The 20,480-nt window shown below is 47.8% G+C and overlaps 1 protein-coding gene across 3 annotated transcripts in view; it reads right to left on the bottom strand.

Moving 5' to 3' along the window:
* The window catches only part of LOC311022616 (tetratricopeptide repeat protein 28-like), a 148,378-nt gene that overhangs the window by 86,998 nt on the left and 40,900 nt on the right, over window positions 1-20,480 (bottom strand). The window contains exon 1 of one of the 3 annotated variants that reach the window (XM_084024000.1): window positions 17,299-18,033. The exons of the other annotated variants lie outside the window; for them this stretch is intronic. Within the exon in view, the coding sequence (XP_083880126.1) occupies window positions 17,299-17,325 (27 nt within the window). The 5' untranslated portion in view covers window positions 17,326-18,033. Of the gene's footprint in view, window positions 1-17,298; window positions 18,034-20,480 lie in introns of those variants that run through there. 3 annotated transcript variants of the gene reach the window in all.

The following is a 20,480-nucleotide window of genomic DNA, read 5'->3' as shown; positions in this document are numbered from 1 at the left end:
GCTTCTGCCACTCACGTTTCCCCACCGCTGGTTTTCTCTCGCTTTTAATCTGAAGAAAGTCTCTTTTTTTTGTTGGAACCAGCCGCCCCTCGTGTTTTCTGTGGGGTTTGATTCGTTAAACTTCAACGACCCCAATGACATGCCGCTCTGAATACTTTAGTCCGCTCGTCTGTTTCCTTACACGCTTCTGAATATTCATTAAAATCCCCTTTTGCGGCGAGAGCCACCGACGTGTGGGCGCTCTCAGCGCGGGAAGGCTTGTTCTAAACCCTCCCAACAGCATCACGCCGTCCCGACGCTCGCAGGTGTGAAGGTGGAGGCTTCCTGCCAGAGAGAGAGGTGGGTAACCGAGCCAAACCAGAACCAGCAAATAATCTGATTCCTACAAATCTGGCTGGATAGTGAATCTGATGCAGAAATATTGAATTAGTGTCGGTAATCAGACTGAGGAGAACATGGAGTGGCATGTGTGAGCACACCGGTTGTCTGGCTGTGAGGACCTGATGCCGCCTGCATCAACCCCCCCCAGAGCACTCAATCGGATTAAGGCTAAACAAGCCAACCATAACAGGGCCTATAAGGCCTCCTTCATACCTTAACCACTTATCCTGCCTTGATCCACCCAGCAAGGGTCCCTAAACACCGGGCACAACATCCCTGTTTGCCTTGGAGGGGGAGGGAGGGGGGGTGATCAGGGGAAAAGCCAATTTAGTGGTGCCGTTAAATTAGAGAAATGATGCTAACGCAAACTAGCATCAGTCCTGTGTGCTGCTGACCACCACCTAAATGCCGGACCCTCAAGATCACAGACGATCTGTGATGCCGATGTTATGAGAAAGAGTCATGACGGGATTACACCCCCCCCCCCCCTCCCCCTCCCCCTCCCACGATCATGTGTCAGATTCTCCTGACGCAGCCGAGCTAATGGAAAGCAGAGACCCAACAGCATTCCTGCGAAGAATGGTACGACAAACAAACAGATACCAGCGCAAACAAGGAACCGCACAATGAAAACAGCACAACAGTGCGACCGCAGAGCCTCTGGAATATTTAAGAACACAACATGTGGGTGCAGACAGTCATTTAAATCGGATTATTTTGTTTGCGACCACAACAAGTCACTTAAAAATCATTAGTTTAGGCCCCACACCGCTTTTATTTCTTTCTGTCCACGCATGAAAGCAACATCTGCTCATATAGTCGACTATTAAACGTACTTAGAGCCTCTCAATAACTGAACTGGACTCATGTGTTGGAAAAAAAAAAGGTGTGACGGGCAAATAATACGGGACCAAAACTGTGATCCAAGCCTTTATCGTGATGTATTACAGACATCACATCGCTGCTTTCATCCCTCTGGTGGGTTTTGTCTCCTCAGAAGCAGATTTGACTGTGGAACAGAAGGTTCCTCCTGCCTCCAGGCGCTTCCTGTGAAGGTCTTCTCCTCCTCTGATCCGTCCCCCGTCCCCCCCGCGTCCCCCTTTGTGGGTCGTCCAACAGGCCGGCCAAGCAGACAAGCTTAGTCAGACATGCTTTACGCTTACTTTCGTCTTCCCCCTGTTGACCACAGGGAACGCTCCCCCCTCCTCCCCCTCTACCTCCCCCCCTAGCTGGACTAACTTTGCTCTCCCTCGTCTTTATCTCCGCCGCTGCAGACTGCAGTTGTGTGACACACTGTTGGGTTTTGTTGTTGCGTGTGAGTTTAGATGAAACCTCAAATGCATCTGCAGAATACGTCTCGGGAAACAATGCAGTCAGTGTGAGCCGGCGCCGCGAAGCTTTGTGGTGCGACCAGGAGTTGATCCCCGGGGGTCAAGATATCCTTCTGATACCCCTCAACCCGAGAAGCCCCTCCCCCAAATAAATATCACATCCCACCACAGACACACGCTAAACACACAGGGAGTCAAGTTTTTTTGACACTGTGAGATCAAAAGGAGCCGTACTCAAACTCACACAGCCCATATATTTGAATTAGCTCCCTCAATTTAACCAATTTATATCAATATACTTGCAAAATTATTTTTTCAGGATTACAAGATTGCTCTGCCACTTCATATTAAAGCTGATTATATTATTATTGTACATTCTAGATGCTAGAAAGCCAAATCTCCACCAGAAGAGATGAAGGCGCTTCATCGCCGGAGCAGCGAATAAAAAATCCACGTTGGTTTATAAATACACCGTGTAACAGTTTCTGTCAGCATCCAGTATAAATAATTATCAGCCACTCGGGGGCTTCGCCCCGTCTTTTCCACTTGGAGTGGACAAAGATGTCAGGTAAATGGATCATGCCATTCGGGGCGAGCGCCTCTTTGATTCTTAAGATATTAATCCGAAGCCTGTCTTTGTACTTTTTTTCCTGGCTGACTTTTTTTTCCAGATGGAAAACCGAAATAAACTCTTTTTCTTTTTGGAGAACTTTTATTGTAGTCGGAAACACTATTTTTTTTTTTTTTTTTTAGATATACTCCATTTCACAGCGTTCTGATATTGGCAGCATTTGAAGTCTGTCGAGTTAGACTAAGAAATACACGTCTCACGCTGGTTGGCAGATTCCTTAAAGATGCATGTATGCCAACCCAGGTTTTATCCTCTCCTAGTGTCTCCTACACTCATAACGATGAAGCTCTGTGTAAGGAGAGGGAGAGAGGGCTGTTTGGAAGGACATGGCTAAATATACCCCCCATCACCTCCCGTTCTGGGTCCGCCTCACCCGGGTCCCAGTTGCACTCTAGTCACAACCAAACAGACAGCTGGCAGTCAGTTATGTTCCCACACTTCATAGTGAACGGGGTCCCTCAGCACCTCGCAATGTCAAATGCACCATTCAGACTCCCCTAAATATTTAATCAGGACAAGTAGAAGCCAATCTTCTACATCCACTAGCATTAAACATTTAATACCCGGCTGACATGATATCTAGTCAGCCGAGACTCAGTAGAGACTTGCGTGTGTGATGGAGGGGATGCAGACACTTGTTCTGTTCCTCGTTAAATCACACAAAGACAAACCTCCACAGTGAGAAACACACAAGTGTAGGTCAAAGACAAACATTTCCCAGCAACATCTATCATCTGTGGGAGGTTGAGCAGGGAGGTGGAGCAGGGAGGTGGAGCAGGGAGGTGGAGCGGGGAGGTGGAGCAGGGAGGAGGCTCGTGAATCCCATCAGTCATGATGCTTTAGACTGGAGGTTAAGAGCGGGACGGGGCGGCCGCTGTCAGCGCACGCAAACCGACCCAAGGACGGGCGAGGGAGGCGTCGCCGACGGCAACAAGCTGGATAACCGTAAAAAAAAAGATATGACGTTACAAATCCACACAAGGGCAGAGATCGTCATGACACTGTTACGATACAACCGTCCTCCAGATTAAAGGGAGACTCATGTGATGTCACTTGAGGCAGGGTGGGTTGGGCTGAAAATAATCTGTAGCCCCTCCCCTCCTCCTCCGCTACTAACACGTTAGAATAAAACTGTTGTTGGTTGAATTGAATTGTGGGTAATGTAGGCACAAGGATGTGTGAAAGGAAGAATAATCCATGAAATAGAAAAAGACAATATCTTTAGTTCTACTTTAAAAACCCACATTATTATAAGTAACTTTATTTATAAAGAACATTTTATTCCAGGTGGAAGCACGATGTGCTGCACAACATGGAAGTGGCAGCCACAAACACTATTGATATTGTTAGGATAAAACTTTAACGAATTAAAATAGACACATAAATAATGTAAATGAATTAAAAACAGAGAAAGAGGAATAACATTTAAAATATGATGATTCTAGGAGTGCAATGCTCCATCGGTGGACTCTTTCTTTTGAAAAAAAGAGCCTGATTTAAAAAATAAAGGGTTATTTGATAGTTTTTCACTAATAAGTAAAAACAAGATGCATGTGCATACAATCACGTGTTCCTTAACTAAATGTAAAGTTATACCAGTATGTTTTAATGCCATTTTAACCGTTTTAAGCACATTTATTTTGGCCCGGATAATCCTGAAAATCCACCCATGGCTAGCCAATAATAAGTGGTTCAATCAAGCAGTAGAATTATAGAATATATGAATATATGAAGTACGTCCTCTAATTCTGCACGGTGTCCTGATGAGAGCAACAGGAGTTTGGCTGCTGCTCTACGAATGTCGTCAGCGTCTGCAGGATAATGTTGCGTGTGGTCCGAGTCAATAGTATCAAGTGGTGTATACAACATACACACTACACACACACACACACACACACAGAGATGCAGATACTGGAGGTGACCCGGCGCAGTGACAGGGTGGGACGTGACTTGATTAAGAATGGCGAGGTAAGAGTGATAAAGTACCATCTAAATCCACCCACATCCTGTGACCCTGCGATAAGTCAAACACCAGCGACAGCCACACACACCATAAATAATGCTGTCTGATGTCGGGCTGCAACCCCCCCCTCCCCCCCTCCCAACCCGCTCACGTTTACACCCGTTGTTTGAACTAAATGTGGAGAAAACTTTGCTTTCGGGAAAACAAACAAAATCTCCCGCAATGACTAATAAGATCTAACTTTGTGTTCTGTTTGCATGCTCTCCTGGGCCACACACACACACACACACACACACACACATACACACATACACACACACACACACACACACACACACACACACACACACACACACACACACACACACACACACACACACACACACACACACACACACACACACACACACACACACTGGATTCTGTGTCTTGTTGAAAATTCACAGCGATTGCACCGACACACATGAAACGCAGCATGTGGGGTTAATAGAGCCAGGTGTCCTCTCTCTCTGCGGCCCTTTTGGCTCCGGAGCCAACATTCTGGGCTAATTTGAATAAAAAATTCAGGCAAACATTTGCTGGATCATTTAGGAGGCCGATGTTCAATCTGCTGCTCTTTGACACGGTGCCACTGTGCATCTCATTTCCACTCCTGCAGCACTGCAGTGTCATGGGAGAGAGGAGGAGGGGAGGGGGGGATGACGTGTTTTTATTTGTGTGAGAAGAAAACACTCCAGTATTCTGCCTGGAAAACAAGTGTGTCAGCGGAACATCATCAAGGTCAAGGTGGAAAATAGAATTCTGTTGCTCGTTTTAAACAAACCAGGTGCAAGAAAAGTGCAGACGGGGGGAAAAAAAGCACAGAAATGGTGTGGAAAATATACGACATGACAGGGAGAGTGTCGCAATGTGGATAAACATTCACCACCATCAGGTAGTGGCAATCACAAGATGGTCTAAGTGAAAGTATATATATAGCGATATACATATAGATAGATATTTCTATATAGGGAGAGAGAGAAGGGAAGATAGGAATAGCTGTATCTCCCCAACCTCCCAGCACATACAAAGTCAAACAGAACCCGATAACAGCAGGATGCTCTCTTTTGGAAAAATAATAAAATAGGAAAGAGGATGGAGGCAGGAAAAACATGCTCCCATGATGATATACCGCTTCGCTTTTATGCGCCGCAAAGAGTTTTCCACTCAATTTTTTTTGCTCTTCTATATTTCGGGCAAACCATCTTTAAAAAAAGATATTATCTCCCTCCGTCTCGTTCTCTGTTCCGACGGGCGTGATGAGGGTTGCATAAAATTAGCTGCCTGACAAGAGGGAACGTGTCCGGGGGCAACATGGAGGACCTTGTTTCCACACTCTGCCCCCCCCCCCCTCCCTCATATATCCCCGAGTTACAACAGGAGATAAGATAGAGGAGGGGTTGTTTAAAATAGAACCCCACAGACACTTCTTCTGAAGATTTCAACTACCAGCAACTAAAAAAATGTGTAAAATTCTGCATATTAGGCTTTTTACCACCAAAAGAATGAAGTATGTGCATTGTGAATGTGTTGTTTGAAGCTCCTGTCAACAAAACACGGGCCAAACTGTCATCTCGTACCCTCCATGCACTGCAAATAGACAGGTCCGAGCCTTAAATGCTTTATCTATTCTCCGGTATCCCAGTCCAATTAACTCGTCCCAGCAAGCCTTTCCCTTCCACACTCTCACGGGCTGTCAGATTCTGATATGGAAGGGCGTTGCTGAAGGTCGGTCAGTCCCGCACACTTAACCTCATTTCCCCCATCACTCTGCTCCCGCGTCTCCCAGAAGGGCCTTTTGATTGGTGTCCGTTTGAAAAGCGGGCTTTGGGTTTGGCGGCGGCGGCGGCGGAGGGTAGCGGAGATCAGAGCAGGAAAAAAAAGGAGAAAAGGAGCTTTTTTTTCTTTTTTTTGGAGCACGACTCTTGACTGCAGTCAGTTATAATGGTTTTCAATTAACAGGGGGAGACGATGGAAGCTAATCTGGGCTAGCTACAGGAGCCGTTCATGCAATATTCATGTACACAAACTAATAGAAGCCCAGATTAGCCTACATATTTACCACGGCGCGGCGGCGGCGGCGTGTCGAGTCAAGAGAGAGGAAGTACGAGGAAAAAAAAGGGACGGTGGCACATTGGGACCCAGACGGAGAAGAGATAATGGAGGGAGATCAAGAGAGGGAATGAAGGGAAAGAGAAAAAGCGAGGTCAACGAGGAAGACCTTGAAGGAAAAAAGGAAATCATGAGATAAAGAGGTGGCGAAAAGGAAGAGGAGGTGCGACTCCTCAAAAAGGATTAAGGATCATCTGCATTTTTTTGCCTTTTCATTTTGCCTCCGCTGTAATCACTCTGAAGGGAAGACCCCCCCCCCCTCCACTCAAATATGATACCAATCTGAATGAGTGATCCTGACAAATTGGGCTGCTGGAGGAAACGAGGGTGCTCTTTTTGACTGAGGGGCTGCAGACGGTGGGGAGTCGGCATCAGGACAAAGATATAACTGTAATTGGCTGCTCCACTCCCCCCTCATCCTCCCCCATCCTCCCCCCTAATCTCTCCTACCACAGAAATGGGGTGACAGGAAAAATGGGACAAGCGAGAGCGAGCAGATTGCCACAGCAAGCAAAAAAAAAAAAAAAAATACACAAAATACAAAATTCTCTGCAACAACCGCTTTCAATAACGTCTGGAATGTTATGTACACGCATCGGAACAATATGGGAAATTCATCCGTAATCCTTAGTAGGTCACAAAAGACTTAAAAAGACTTCAAAGCCCGGATTAATGTGTGACTGGACATAGCAATTCCACACTGGCTAACTTCTTACCGAGCATTAACATTGTATGTCAAACAAGAAGCTAATCGTCGGGGTTTAGTTTGAAAATATCCTTTGACCTTTTTTGTAGAGGTCTCGGAATTAATTTTATGCTCCACAGATATCTAATTTTATGCTTTTATGGACTTACACATTTGCAGAATAATGGGAAACGTCTTGATATTTTTTGCTTCACTTAGAAAAGCACTGAGGCTGGTGTGTATAAACGACGTCTGTGGACGCAGCAACACAAGAAAAATAACTCTAATTCTCTCGTTTCGGGGACCCAGAGAGACTAATGAATTCTACCAATGTGCTGGGCTAGCAGCTTCTCCCCCCTCCCTCCCCCCCTCCCTCCCCCACTCGTCTCTACCTGCGTCAACTTTCGGGAAATGAAATGTGAGAAATGGGCCAATTTACAGCTAAAGGCTGTTTCCTCCTAAGAGGCACCGACATAAAGATGGAGTACAGAGGATATGAAGAGGTAGAGGGAGGGAGGTTTGAATGCAGGCCGAGAGAGAGAGAGAGATGTGAGACAGCAAAGCAAGACGTTAGGCGCTAATGCGAGTGTCATCTCTGAGGGGAGACAGAAGTGCTTGAATTGCATTTTTTGGCCTTTAACTTCCCTCACACAGAAGAAGAAGAAGAGGGGACTGGAGATGAGGAGCGGCTCTTGATCTTTCCAATCAGCCGCCGTGACAAGAGCTGCTCAGATATTCAACAAGCAGAAACAAAAGGAGGATGTCAGCGTGCAGAAAAGTTGGGAGAAGTTCGAAAGATGCCAGCGAAGTTAGGAGGACGGATATCCGTTCCTAATCACGTCTGCGGTCCAACGCTGCAGCTGAAAGACGCTTCGCTTGAGCGTTGCCGTAGCGACGATACGATAACCGTGCTCACCGAGTCACGTGGGAGAGTTTTTGGAGAGTTTCACACATCGGAGGTGTTTGCCGTCTGAAGACACGTGTTACAAAGAAACACGTTATCTGTTCTGTAATCGCATTTTTATTTTTTTTTATTCCACAAATTAATTAAACGGCGTTAAAGCCGCCGGGATCCTTTGACAGACACGGTGTCAGTTTCACAATGAACTGACGGAGGCAAAGCCTCCTGATCGCCTGACGTCGCATCTGTTAACTCCTCGGCGGCGCTTTGAGGAGGACGAGGAGGTGAGGGAGGAGGAGGTGGGAGGGTATCAGTTCCTCCTCCTCCTCCTCCCTAATGGGTTAGTTTCATTTTGATAGGAACTGGAAAACCATCTGTAATTAGATTACAAATACATAGAAGGAATGAGAAAAAAGATTCTTAGGTAATTAACTCAAAGCATATTCTAATCAGGTTTATAAATCCCCCCTCCTCCCCCTCCTCCCCCCTCCAATCTGAATCCTCTCACAAATCCCTTTGGGACTCGCCATCACACAATCCAATGCCGGCACTCAAACGAGATCATTTGACGCTAATTTCCCAAACACGAAAGCACTTAAAGAAACGCTTTGATTGAGACGGCGAAGCATCAATAGCCGGGGAAACAGGACGCGTGAGGGATGAAAGCTTCAAGAATACAGTGTTTTTTTTTATTTGCGAGCGTCTCCGGAGACGAGCGGTTCGAGTCCCTCCTTGTGGGTATTATGGCGGCGGGGACAAGTGGCTGCGATAACAGTGGAGGAGGTGTCTCTGCAGGAGCGCCGCCGCCACCTTCACGTCTCCATTATCTGTCAACCTGCCAGTCCATCTGTCTGTTGGCAGCGCGGCGCCCACCAGACTGACAAACTCCATTTATAAAGGGAAAAAAACACGAGGGGAACGCCGGCACACGCATCAGCATTTTTCTTTTGCTATTGTTGCAACATTTTTCATCAGTTTCTAATTATTACTCCCGGAGTAGATTTTTTTTTTTTTTATATATCAGAGCCGTCTGGCCGACAGTCGTCTCTCACTTTGATTACAAATCCATTTCAAATGTCAAGTCGGTTTTTACTTTCCAGAACAAAACGCAGCATGAACAACAAACAAGAAGAAGACACAACTATTAATGTTTAACTGCTTCCCTGTTTTGACGATCTTGTATTTCTGACTACGGATGAGTGATGAAGCAAAATGAATGAGATGTATGTTTAACAAGTTGGGGTGTCACATGGGTATCACAGCAGTAGTTTCATATTTAATACTGTATTTATTCCTATGTTGGCTCTGTTCTATATTATAAACAATGATGAACATTCTGGTTTCTTCAGGATTCTGCGGTGAGAATACTCAAAATAACATAAATTAAAACATATTATAGTCCAGCCCTTTATCTAACCAAAAACAATGCATCCAAGCCAAACTTTTGATTAAAGTTGCTTTAAACGAGCATTTCTATCCCCTCTCAACTGCTCTCACCATGCTGAGCCGGCTGCTTTCAGCTAACAGTGCATACTATGGTACCCACAGTGTTTCATGCCGACAGAGGCAGAGCAACTTCTCTGGAAAATAGTTCTTTGCTACTATATTAATGCTCTGAATCTTACATATCGCATCTTTAAAGGCCTCTGAACCTTTTTAATACGATCAACTGCAGAACAACAGTAACAAAGGCACAAACCAACGTATTGAATTGGATTTTTAACACGCTGCCAAATAGATACACTTAAAAAAAAAATAAACTGGCAGAGGAAACACCCGGCATTGTCGACAGATTTGCAGCGGATAGGATTTTACCAGATCAAAACTGTTTCCGGTGGGACTGAGAGCACGTTGGCACGCGGCGCGCGGCTTTCATTTCTAAAACACCTGCTCGCTCTCCGCTCAGACCACAAAGCACAACCGGCACAGAGCCTCTTTTCCTGCTCTCCAACAAAACAAATCCCGGTCGAGCCAACCCATCCCCATGCATGCGTGTGTGTGTGTGTGTGTGTGTGTGTGTGAAGAGCCACCATGGCAGAAGCCTGCAGCTGCCCTGCCTGAGGCTCCACTGTGTTAGCTCGGAGCAGCACAATGCAGAGAGTTGAGGGGATGGAGTGTTGGGAAGCTGTGGGGGGAGAGAAAGTAGATCCGCCGGCGTAAATGTCAACAGCCTATAGTGCATTTGAGGGTATAATATGAATTCATGGGAGTTTGGAGCCGGTAGCTGTTGAGCTTATGTGCTCGGCAAGGCCATAAATAATACAGCATCCTAGTAGTCTGGGAGAGAATAAAAGGCCCCGATGCTTCCAGGTAAGAGTGTGCTCCGCAGACCTTCCAGGGAGCTACTGAAGGCAGGCGGCGAGGTCCGTTAGAGGGCTTCTGTTGCCCTGATGGACACATGCAGGCGTGCTCACTGACAGACTCAGGCATGGATAATTTCACATGTCCAAATGCCAGCCAGCATCGGCGGTGTTACAACAATGTCCCGAGGGCAAAAAACTAAACTGTGCACTCGACCAGCAGCAGCAACACAACTGGGGGGAGGCATTCAGTGTCTGCACAGTGAAATAAATCCATTCATTACAGCACAGGGCCTCGGTGGTTTGAGTCTGCAGCACCTCCTCGGCACCCGGGCTGCACCCAGTACTCGCTGAGACCGAGGCTGAGCTGTGCTCCTGCAGCATCCACTGCATGCAAGGTCAATGCAAAGACACAGCTGTGCTAATGATGCTAATGATTTGAAATATGTATACACTCTGAGCCGATTAGTCCAACCCCTTTCCAGAGGGGACGGGCTCCAGGAAGTGGACCTCAGGGACCGAGAGACAGGAGAAGAGGGGTCAGGAAGGAAGTACTCGGAGGGTCCCGCCTTTTTTTTCTCAACCCCTTTGCTTCCTGAGAGACGAGCAGCAACGTGGAATTGAAGACGGGAGGACTCGGAGGTAGAAGCAGGGCTGTATATAATATAAATCAGCCCTCTCTGCAACTGAACAACACATTGTTTCATAGGAAGACGTGGAGGAGGAGGAGGAGGGGGGCTAACACTCCCAAATATAAATCGGGAGGGTAATTTCACACCTGAAGCGTTGCACCAACTGTTGTGTGCCAAGTTACAGTCTTTTGTTCCAATGAGTGATTATGTATCCCTTCTTTTTTTCCTCTTTTTTAACAGCCCACATTCAAGCAGCTGGACCGAGTGCAGCAGTTTTTATCGCAGCAGACAGAGCAGCGTTCACGGCACTAAACATGTTGTGTTCAGCGCGATGCCTCCATGCAGAACACCCAGACAGGTGGCGAAGGCGGCAAACTCATTTTACACGGCTATAAAAGCAGGCATTACTTAAAATAATGTTAACGTCGCACCGTAGACGTTGTGTAGTAGTCTGCCCCTCCCCTCCCCCTCCTCCGTAAGCAGCGTTCAGTATATTTAGTACAGTTAAGGAGCCGTTGATGCTTGAGATTTCACAGTGGTAACTGGAGCACTCGCCAGACCTGCTGAACAATACATGCTCTAATGTGACCTCTGACCCCCCCCTCGGTCACAGGAGTGTAGATGAAGAGCAGAGGTGAACGTGTACAGTATTTCTGTCTCTGCTGGATGATAATAAAGTGCAGCTTCCATAAATCACGTCCGATCTGACGCGAGGATATCGCTCACTCGTCAAGGCAACCGTTTGTCTTTCCCCACAAACAACAGAAAAAAGGGGCATTTTATGGACACACACGCACACACACACACACACTCACACACACACACACACACACACACACACACACACACACACACACACTCACACACTCACACACACACACACACACACACACACACACACACACACACACACACTCACACACACACACACACACACCCATTTAACAGGAAGGTGGAGGGCTGGTCGGCACATTAAGGTTCAAGTCACATCCAAATGTCGGCAAAAACAAACCATAAAGGTTTAGGGACGCAGACAAAATGCGAGAAGCTGCACAACGGGAGGTACCACTGTTGGGGGGGGGATCAGCCACAGTGAGGGGGGGGGGGAGGAGGCAACAGCCTTGTATGCACGTAGCTACGGCTCTATTAGACTGCAACAGAGGCCCTAGTTAAATATATAAAATCTATGAGGCATGAGATCATTTGCAACAGGGAAGCAAGGGGGGGTTGGGTGGGTGTGTGGGGGGGGGGGGGGGGGGGGACTACGGGGGTTTGTTCTGTAGTCCTCATTACTGAATCCATCTCAGCGTGCCTGTCAGTCACCACCTGTCTGTCTGCCTTGTTAAGGGTGCCGGAATCATGAATCTCCCTTAGGAAACAAGCCCACGGGGTCCAAGGAAGCGCAGCCTGGCCCACATATCTCAGCGGCTATAAACATATGCCTGACATAAGTATCCCAGCATAAGCCTCATATAAATAAATCCAAACTTACGAGAGGGAACGGCAAGCTCAGCCCTGAGAGACAAGAGAGAGGGAGTAAAGAAAAAAAATGCTCAGTGGGTCGTGCTCGGCACCATTTCTCCTTCCTTCCTGCAGGATTTCTTTTACAGCCAGCAGTAAAAGAAAAAGAAAGAAACCTCTCCTAGCTACCCTCGCCACATTCAGCATGGCAGGAAAAGTAAGGAGAGGCAGGGCCAGATAGAGCAGAGTGACGGTGAGGGGAACTAAAACAATCTGCTCTGGGCTTAGTTATTTCTGGGACCCCTGGAGAAGCACTCTGCTGAGGCTGTGTGTGTGTGTGTGTGTGTGTGTACACTGTCTGACTGCTAAAAACATAGCACAGCACCTCCTCCTTTCCCTGAAAGAGGGGGGAAAGAGAGGCTCCAGCTAATCTTTCCTGATTCTCTCTCTCACTGTGTGCCATTTATACAAGTGGTCATAAAGATTCAGGGGGGTTAATTGACTCCCCGTTTTTTTTTTTCCACGCTCAATAATCATCAATAATCCACTTCAAGGACTAGATACTGACCACTCAGGGTGCCGGACCCCCCCCCCTGGCTGTCAATCCAGGGAATGGAATGTCGGACACACTCCTGGAAAATTGAGCCTTCAAATAGGAGGGCTTATGAATCTCTGACATGAGAAGAGATGGGAATTAGTGGGATTTATGGAGCGTCAGCGTGAGGCAGGGTGGTATTAGTGGTGCTCTTCACACGTCTCCATCGCACACTAGCAAGCAAATATCTGTCGCAACACTGGGACGGAGACAGCTGCCCCGAAGACGGAGCCGACCATGCCCGGCTCCGCTGGACCCGGTCCAGCGCGGAGTTACACAGGAATGCAGGGACTGCGGTTTTGGCAGCTGCACTCTGATAAATGTTGTGAAACGCGGACAAGTATGCATGTTTTTCAGGCTGTACGCTGTCTGGAGTGCCATTGACGGCTCCTTATTCAACAACCACGTTTTTTAAAAGCTTCTATCTCGGTATATGCACGACTAAGTGCATAATACAGAAGCTTAACCGGTGAAAAGAACTGCACTTTAGTCCTGCAGGAGAACTTGTTCCACCTCATAGAACAAGGAAATGTGTTCCCTATTGATGTGGTCCACGAGTCGGGTCCCGCTTTATTCCCTGCGGAGGCACCCAGAGGCAGGCACCTCCTGGGGCCGGGAGCAGCTGACCACACCCCTGGAACAATGACCTCAATCAACTCAAACACAGCTCCATTTGCTCAAACGGGATCACCGGGGAGGGCAGAAAGGAAAGCTGGAGCAAATCAGAAATGGGTGCTCTGAGGCTTGGAGGAACTGTTCAACACATAAATCAATCTTTGCTGTAACTTCTTGCTATCCAAGAAAAAAAAAAATCCACTCAACGGTGGAACGTGCAGGGACCAGGGATGAGGATTAATGAGATCCGGTCACCGTTCGTCTCTATTGTTTCTCCTGTTGGATTGTGACTCCCATGGGTGCATATATACCTGCAGCATGCGCCCTGCTGCAGACCGACTGCGTCACAATGAGGAGAAAAAAAAAGGCCTTGCTCTCCAGGAAGCTCTTCTTCACTCTCCTCCATCTCTGTCCGGCTCTCCCAGTGGGAGGAGGTGGACTGGGATTAACAGAGCGAGTACAGCACATAAATTTCAGCTGTATTGCTGAGTCGCTGTTCCCCCACGCACCTACCCTCCCTCCCCTCCATCCTCCTTACCTACCTGACCCAACCTACTGCTATCTTTTCACATCCTCAGGGGGATCGGCAAAGCCGGCGTCCCGTTCCACTCGGCATGCTGGGCCGTAAATACTGCGCAGCATCAGGGAACAGCAGGTGCTATCACTCCCTATCATTAATTATCCCCCGCCGCATCACTCTGGGGTCTCTCACTCCCAAACTCACAATCTTATTCTCCCCATTATCCTCTCACTTTCTCAAATTCTGTCAGTCTCTACCTCAATATCTCCTCACTTCCTACAATCTTCATTTTGTCCCTGATGCATCTCAATCCTTGTCCAGCACTCTCCCATTCCTCCCCCCTCCTCACCCCCCACCAGACAGCCTCACCCGCTTTCCTCTCCACTCACATGTGTCCTCCAGCCCTTCTCTTCCCATTCTGATGGGTTTTCCCCCTGCTGTAAATGTATTCCAAAACTGCTGTGCTGCTGCCAGCCAGGAGACGTCACAGGGACTGATGGAGCGCTGGAGGGAGAGATAGCCCCCCCCCCCCCCCCCCCCCCTCACCCCACCGGAGAGCTCATAAATAATACCGAATCAAAGAAGGGGAAAAAGCAGCAGGAGAAACTCCCCTGAAGTGAAAAGCCAATGAACGCGGTCAAGGGGGATGTAAGAGGTATAGAAGTCCGAGCTCAGGTGAGGCGAAGGCCTCGCGTCAACTGTGTGAAACCCGCAGAAACATCTGGAGCAAAACCACCAAAACACTTCCTCCCCATCGACGCCGGTCGGATTAACAGGTTGGGAGCACAATTCTGCTGGAGGAAAACACGAGCTGATGACTTAGAAACACATCTGGTGGCAAAAAAAAAAGGAAAAGGAATTAGCATGGAATGTTTTTCAGCTGTTGCAAAAAAAAATAAGAGTCACACGGGACACACACACACACAGACACACAGACACACAGACACACACACACACACACACACACACACACACACACACACACACAGACACACAGACACACACACACACAAATGGTTCTTCCTGCTCTGATTGCAACCTGGTGACTTTCATCGCCATCTCCTACCTGACTCCATGAGTTAGCGTTCCCTGAGGACGGCTGCTGTCCACATCTTTTAACGCTCGCCTTCCTCTAACGCGACCCGACCGCCACCGCCGCCCGCTGTACACCCTATCCCGCTAACGCTTATCCACCATGTTAGCATTCCTGAGCCTCTCAAACATCAGTGTCACTACATTGTCGTTCTTAGCTCTCTCCTCAGAAAACATCATCACCAGACAATCCAATCAAACCTTTATTACCTTCCTTTAAACTCACAGAACACAAAGTTCATCACACAGATCTCTTCCCACAACACAACAGCTATCTCTCTTCTCTGCAACATCACAGATGTGGAGGTCCGACTCGTTAGTGCGATCCATTATGACGAGGCGGACAGGACACTCGGCCCCCCGATCAATTTGATGCGCCTACACTTTTTATTGATTCCCATTGAACAAGTGGAGCGGAGAGGCAGACTGAAAAGAGCGAAGGGCAGCACTTTTTCAAAAAAAGGAGAAACCTCTTTTCTTCACCACGTGGAGAACGACGGCTGCTTTTCTTCCCACGTCCCGTTATTATCTGTTATTGGCGATAAAGCCGACGCCAAGGTGAAACATAAACACATTATACTGAAGTAATTTAAAATATCACGTGTAAGCGCTCGCATCCGACGTGACCAACAGGTTAATTAATCAACATCACACAAAACAAGAGGTTTCCTTTCTGGCGTGAACATCTGCACTGAAAAGAGGAGGATCTGCATATGAAGGTCAGTGTTTCTTTTAGGGGGTTTTTTCAGGCTCCAGCACATATGACTGCAGTGTGGCGAGGAATCAATTCCTGCAGCGAGGAGAGGCTTTTAGTCCTCACAGGAGGGGGGTCTGGTCTGGTCTGGTGGACGAGTCTACGGCGGTAGAAATCATTAGGGCACGCTCGCAGCTTTTTTTATTATCATCCATTGATAATTCAACACTAAGAAGCTTTGGTTTTTGATTATTTACTTTCATCCTTCTTTACGGATGAGATCATCTCGATGGGGAGCAAACAGAATGAAAAAAAATGTGATTAAGCAAAGAGGCGGTGAGAAGACTTTGATCGTACACGGAGAGGCAGGTTTCTGCGGTTTATACTGGTGACTAGTGGTCTCTGGGTGGTTTACAAGGACACATCATCATCATGTCTCAGCTGAGGAGGCAGAGAGATATCTGGGCCAGGAGGGGAAGTGTTTATGCTGCAGTGGAACAGAGTCTTTGGGGGGAAAAATAAAGTTTAGAATGTTGCAAAACAAGAAAACAGTTGCTCATCCTTTTCTTCCCCCCCTCCAGTTGTAAAAACCCACTTCTGCAAAGGAAAAGGAAAAAAGGCTGCTTCTTGTCAGACAAGCGCCCCCTGCTGGTAAAAATCCAAACCATAGGCATTTTTTCAGTGCTACCAATTTTTTATGGAGCCCAGATGATTTCAGATATTTTCCATGTTGTAATACTCCAAGGCTACGAGAAAAAATGGGGCACTAAGAGAACGCGTCCTGAATACAAATGTGTCTAAGAATGTGTGAAAGAAGAAACCCGAGACACACATTCTAGTCGTCGTACTGAGAGAAAAAGAAAAATGTAGGTGTTGAGGGAGGGGGGGGGTTCATTCTGAAACTTGAGGTGCAAACGTCTCGCCGGCCAAAAGGTTGTTTACTACCACTGGTTCTGTGATTTTACGATACAGGACACATGAATCATTGATGTGAAGGGTCCAGTTAAAGAGGGCAGACCTGTCTGAGTGTTGTTGAGAACACACAGATCCCAGGTCAGACTGGAAAAGCAAAGCATGCTACACCCCCCGGATGAGCCTCATATGCTTGTATGTTAAAGGTCCTATATGGTGACAGCTGATTTCTCTCACACACACTCACACACACACACACACACACACACACACACACACACTAAACAGATTGGAATAGAAGATATAAACTTGTCTCTGGGTGATTTGCATGTGTAGTAAAGGACTAGTTTCTCTTTGCAACTTGTGCTCCAAAAGAGAAAAAACAGAATTGTAAGAAGAAGAAGAAGAAGGAGAAGGAGAAGAAGAAGACTCACCTTCTTCCGGGGCTGCCATTTCATCATATTTGTAAACCAAAATGGACCAGCATTAAGATCTTAGACGAGAATGGAATGTGGACTCGAAGAAATCCGGGGCGCGAGTCATGCTGCCTCGCGACTTCCCTCGATTTTGCAGCAGATTTTCTCCGAGAAGCGATGCATGGTTGACGCGCTCGGTTGCGGCAATTCGGGGAGAGAGAGAGTGAGGGGGGAGAGAGAGAGAGAGAGACGGGCGACGGTTCGACGCGAATCCCCGCACCCGGTTAAATCCACAGTTGGGCTCGGGGGGAATAAATCAGACACACATGGTGTCGACTGACAAGGTTCGGAGGGTGGAAACGGTTCCCCCCGTGCGTAAAATCCAAAAAAAGTCCCGGTCCCTCCTCACTCACGGCAGGATCGGCGCCTCCAGGACTCCAAATCCGGACCCCCCTCAAAAAATGTATTCTTGGAACTTTTTTTTTTCCAGGAGTCGTCCCCCTTGTAAGTAGACTACAGCATTAGTCCGGCGTGACACGGGCAGACCGCGTCCAATCGGTGCTCTTCGATCCAGAGGAAAACGGCAGGGAGACGGAATGTGTGCCGAAATGTAGAAACACTCATCACGGTGGTCGAATCCCGGTCGAAACACACTTTTTCTTGTGAGTATTTGTTGAGAAACAGCGCAGTAGAGCCCGGTGGAGACAGCGCGACAAGATTACTTTCAGGAGGAGGAGGAGGAGGGAGGAGGAGAGGAGGGGGGGTGCAACCTCCCCTAAAAAAAAATCCGAGGAATTTGCGGAGCTGGAAGGATATCCTGATTCCAGCAACAGCAACAAACTGGACTACAGCTCTCGGATGGTCTCTTCCCTGCGCGGCGGCTCCGGCTTTGCAGCGAGGAGCAGCAGCAGCGTCGGAGGAGCGCTGGAGCCGCGCAGCCGCCAGCAGGCTGCCGCTGGGTCATAGCGCCGCCGGACGCACGGCTTTACGCGCTGAGCTGGCGCTGCCGTTCAGACGGGAGGGCAGCTGTGTGTGTGTGTGTGTGTGTGTGTGTGTGTGTGTGTGTGTGTGTGTGTGTGTGTGTGTGTGTGTGTGTGTGTGTGTGTGTGTTGGGTTATATGGTGCGTTGCTCAAGGACACATTTCCAGGAAACTGAGACTTCCGTAGCCACACGCCACCCCGTGCCGTGCCGTGCCGGTCCAGCATGCATCCAGACGCTGACCTCCGGGTTTGGATGATTTCTGCGGGCGAATCGCGTGACTAAATTTGGTTACAGACTAAAAAGTTGGATTCTCAACAGAAATATTTGGATTGCCACAATGCGACGTGTAGCCGGATCACATAGCAGGGATCCAGCCACCCAGAGGAGACATCCTGCTTTAGGTTGCCTCCCTCCACATCATTACATGTCCCTAAAAATGTTGTCTATTATAATCCAGCCAAACTTGCCAGACGCATAACAAAAAGGTGAATCTGCTAAGCATTCATGAATACACCCTCCTACTTTAATGAGTGGATCCAAAGAAACCATCCCGTCTACACCTCAGGATGATGTTTGTGGGAATCCATTGAATTCTTGCATAAAAGACGATGATTCACAAAAGGAGCGAGAGCCTTCGGACGCCGGAGAGAAAACTCACACATTCCCTCTCTCCTCCTCCGGAGAGCAGCTGTCACATATCCTACACTGTGCAATATTTTACTGCACGCCGCCAAATGTTTTTTGGTCTAGCTTTTCCAGGCTTTAAAAAACAAACTGACTTTTTATTTTTAGCATTAAATGTGGAAGTGCAGGCTGAATAAAACTCAAAACAGAGTCTGGTAAGAAAACCATCTCGACCACAATCGTGGCCGCAGTCACAGAATGAAAACCGCCATCAACAGCTACGACGGATCCAAAAAAGAACCCCCAAATATTCATCAGTGTTAGCCGCATTATAGTCCATTCCTGAGGGAGGGACTCAAAGTATAAAAGGCAAATCAAATACATGGTCGATACATGCGAAAGCGAGGCGAGATCAGATCAACAATGAGCGTGTGATTTAAATTGGTTTAAGGTGATGGACTCTATAGAGCTGCGAGTTGGGTCAATAAGCCGGTGTCCCTTCGGGGGTCAGCCGGGTCTGCGGTGCACCTACGGGTCACTCAGATAACAAAAGGGGAGCAGGAGGAGGAGGAGGAAGGGCTGGCATATGGCCCTTGTGAGCAAACTCCCCCCTGCTGTGCACCAGGAGTCCATGAGACACATATATGTCCACATGGATGAGCATGAACAAAATGCTTGACAACACCTCCACAGCCACAGCTGGCACCCAAGCAGGATGACACCCAGGCAGGATGACACCCAGGCAGGATGACACCCTGGTCAAGCAGTGATCAAAGCCTAGTTTCTATATCGGACAGACTCCGGTATCCTCAGATATTTACACTTCTGTCTCTCTCCTCTCTCAAACAGACCCTCCAGGTTTTAACACAAGCCATTGTTTCATAAAAAGCCATGTTTGATGATCAATCAGAGGCCACTTCAGCGTTTGCTGTTCAGCGACAGTCTGTTCGTAGTAAAGCCTGTCATCTGGCATCTCCATACAGAAGCAGGCTCCCTGTGCGTGCCTCTGCTTTCCCAATCAGAGCCGCACAGGAAATCAGACTCCAGCCTTCAGGAGGAAAAAAAAAAAAAAACCCTCTTTCATTTTCCACCACTCAGAGTTTGCGCTTCCTTTTCTTGTTCTTGCCAATCGTGCCCTCAAAAATGTGTCTCCGGGCTGCGTGTTGTGATCGGGAGCTGGCTTCGTAAAAAAAGATGGGTTAGAGAGGGATAAGGAGTTAAGTTTTTTTTCGCCCCGGATCACACAGCTGTATAAAAATAAAGCCTGACTCATGTTGAAGGGCAGTAAAAAAGCTCATCAACCTACCGCAGGGCTATCTCCGCAGCGAGGGCCGTGTTTCCACAGCCGACCGCCCAAACGAGGAAAACACGGCTTAGTTTGTGGCCGGAGAACAATTCTGAGCAATGTTAAGGAACTCGCTTTTAGAGGAACCGGCAACCCTTTAGGAATGCTGCTGCCACAGGGCCGGTCCTAGACTTTTGGGGGCCTTGGGTGGGATTTGGTACGGGGCCCCCACCTCATTGCATCACCACTTTTGTGTATTTTAAATATAAAAAAGTACCTTTTACTGCATCACTATTGCCCTCTCTATGT

The sequence above is a fragment of the Eutrigla gurnardus genome, assembly GCF_963514095.1.
Source record: "Eutrigla gurnardus genome assembly, chromosome: 13".
In the NCBI taxonomy this organism is placed as follows: domain Eukaryota; kingdom Metazoa; phylum Chordata; class Actinopteri; order Perciformes; family Triglidae; genus Eutrigla; species Eutrigla gurnardus.
This window is presented reverse-complemented; position numbering and strand designations above follow the sequence as displayed.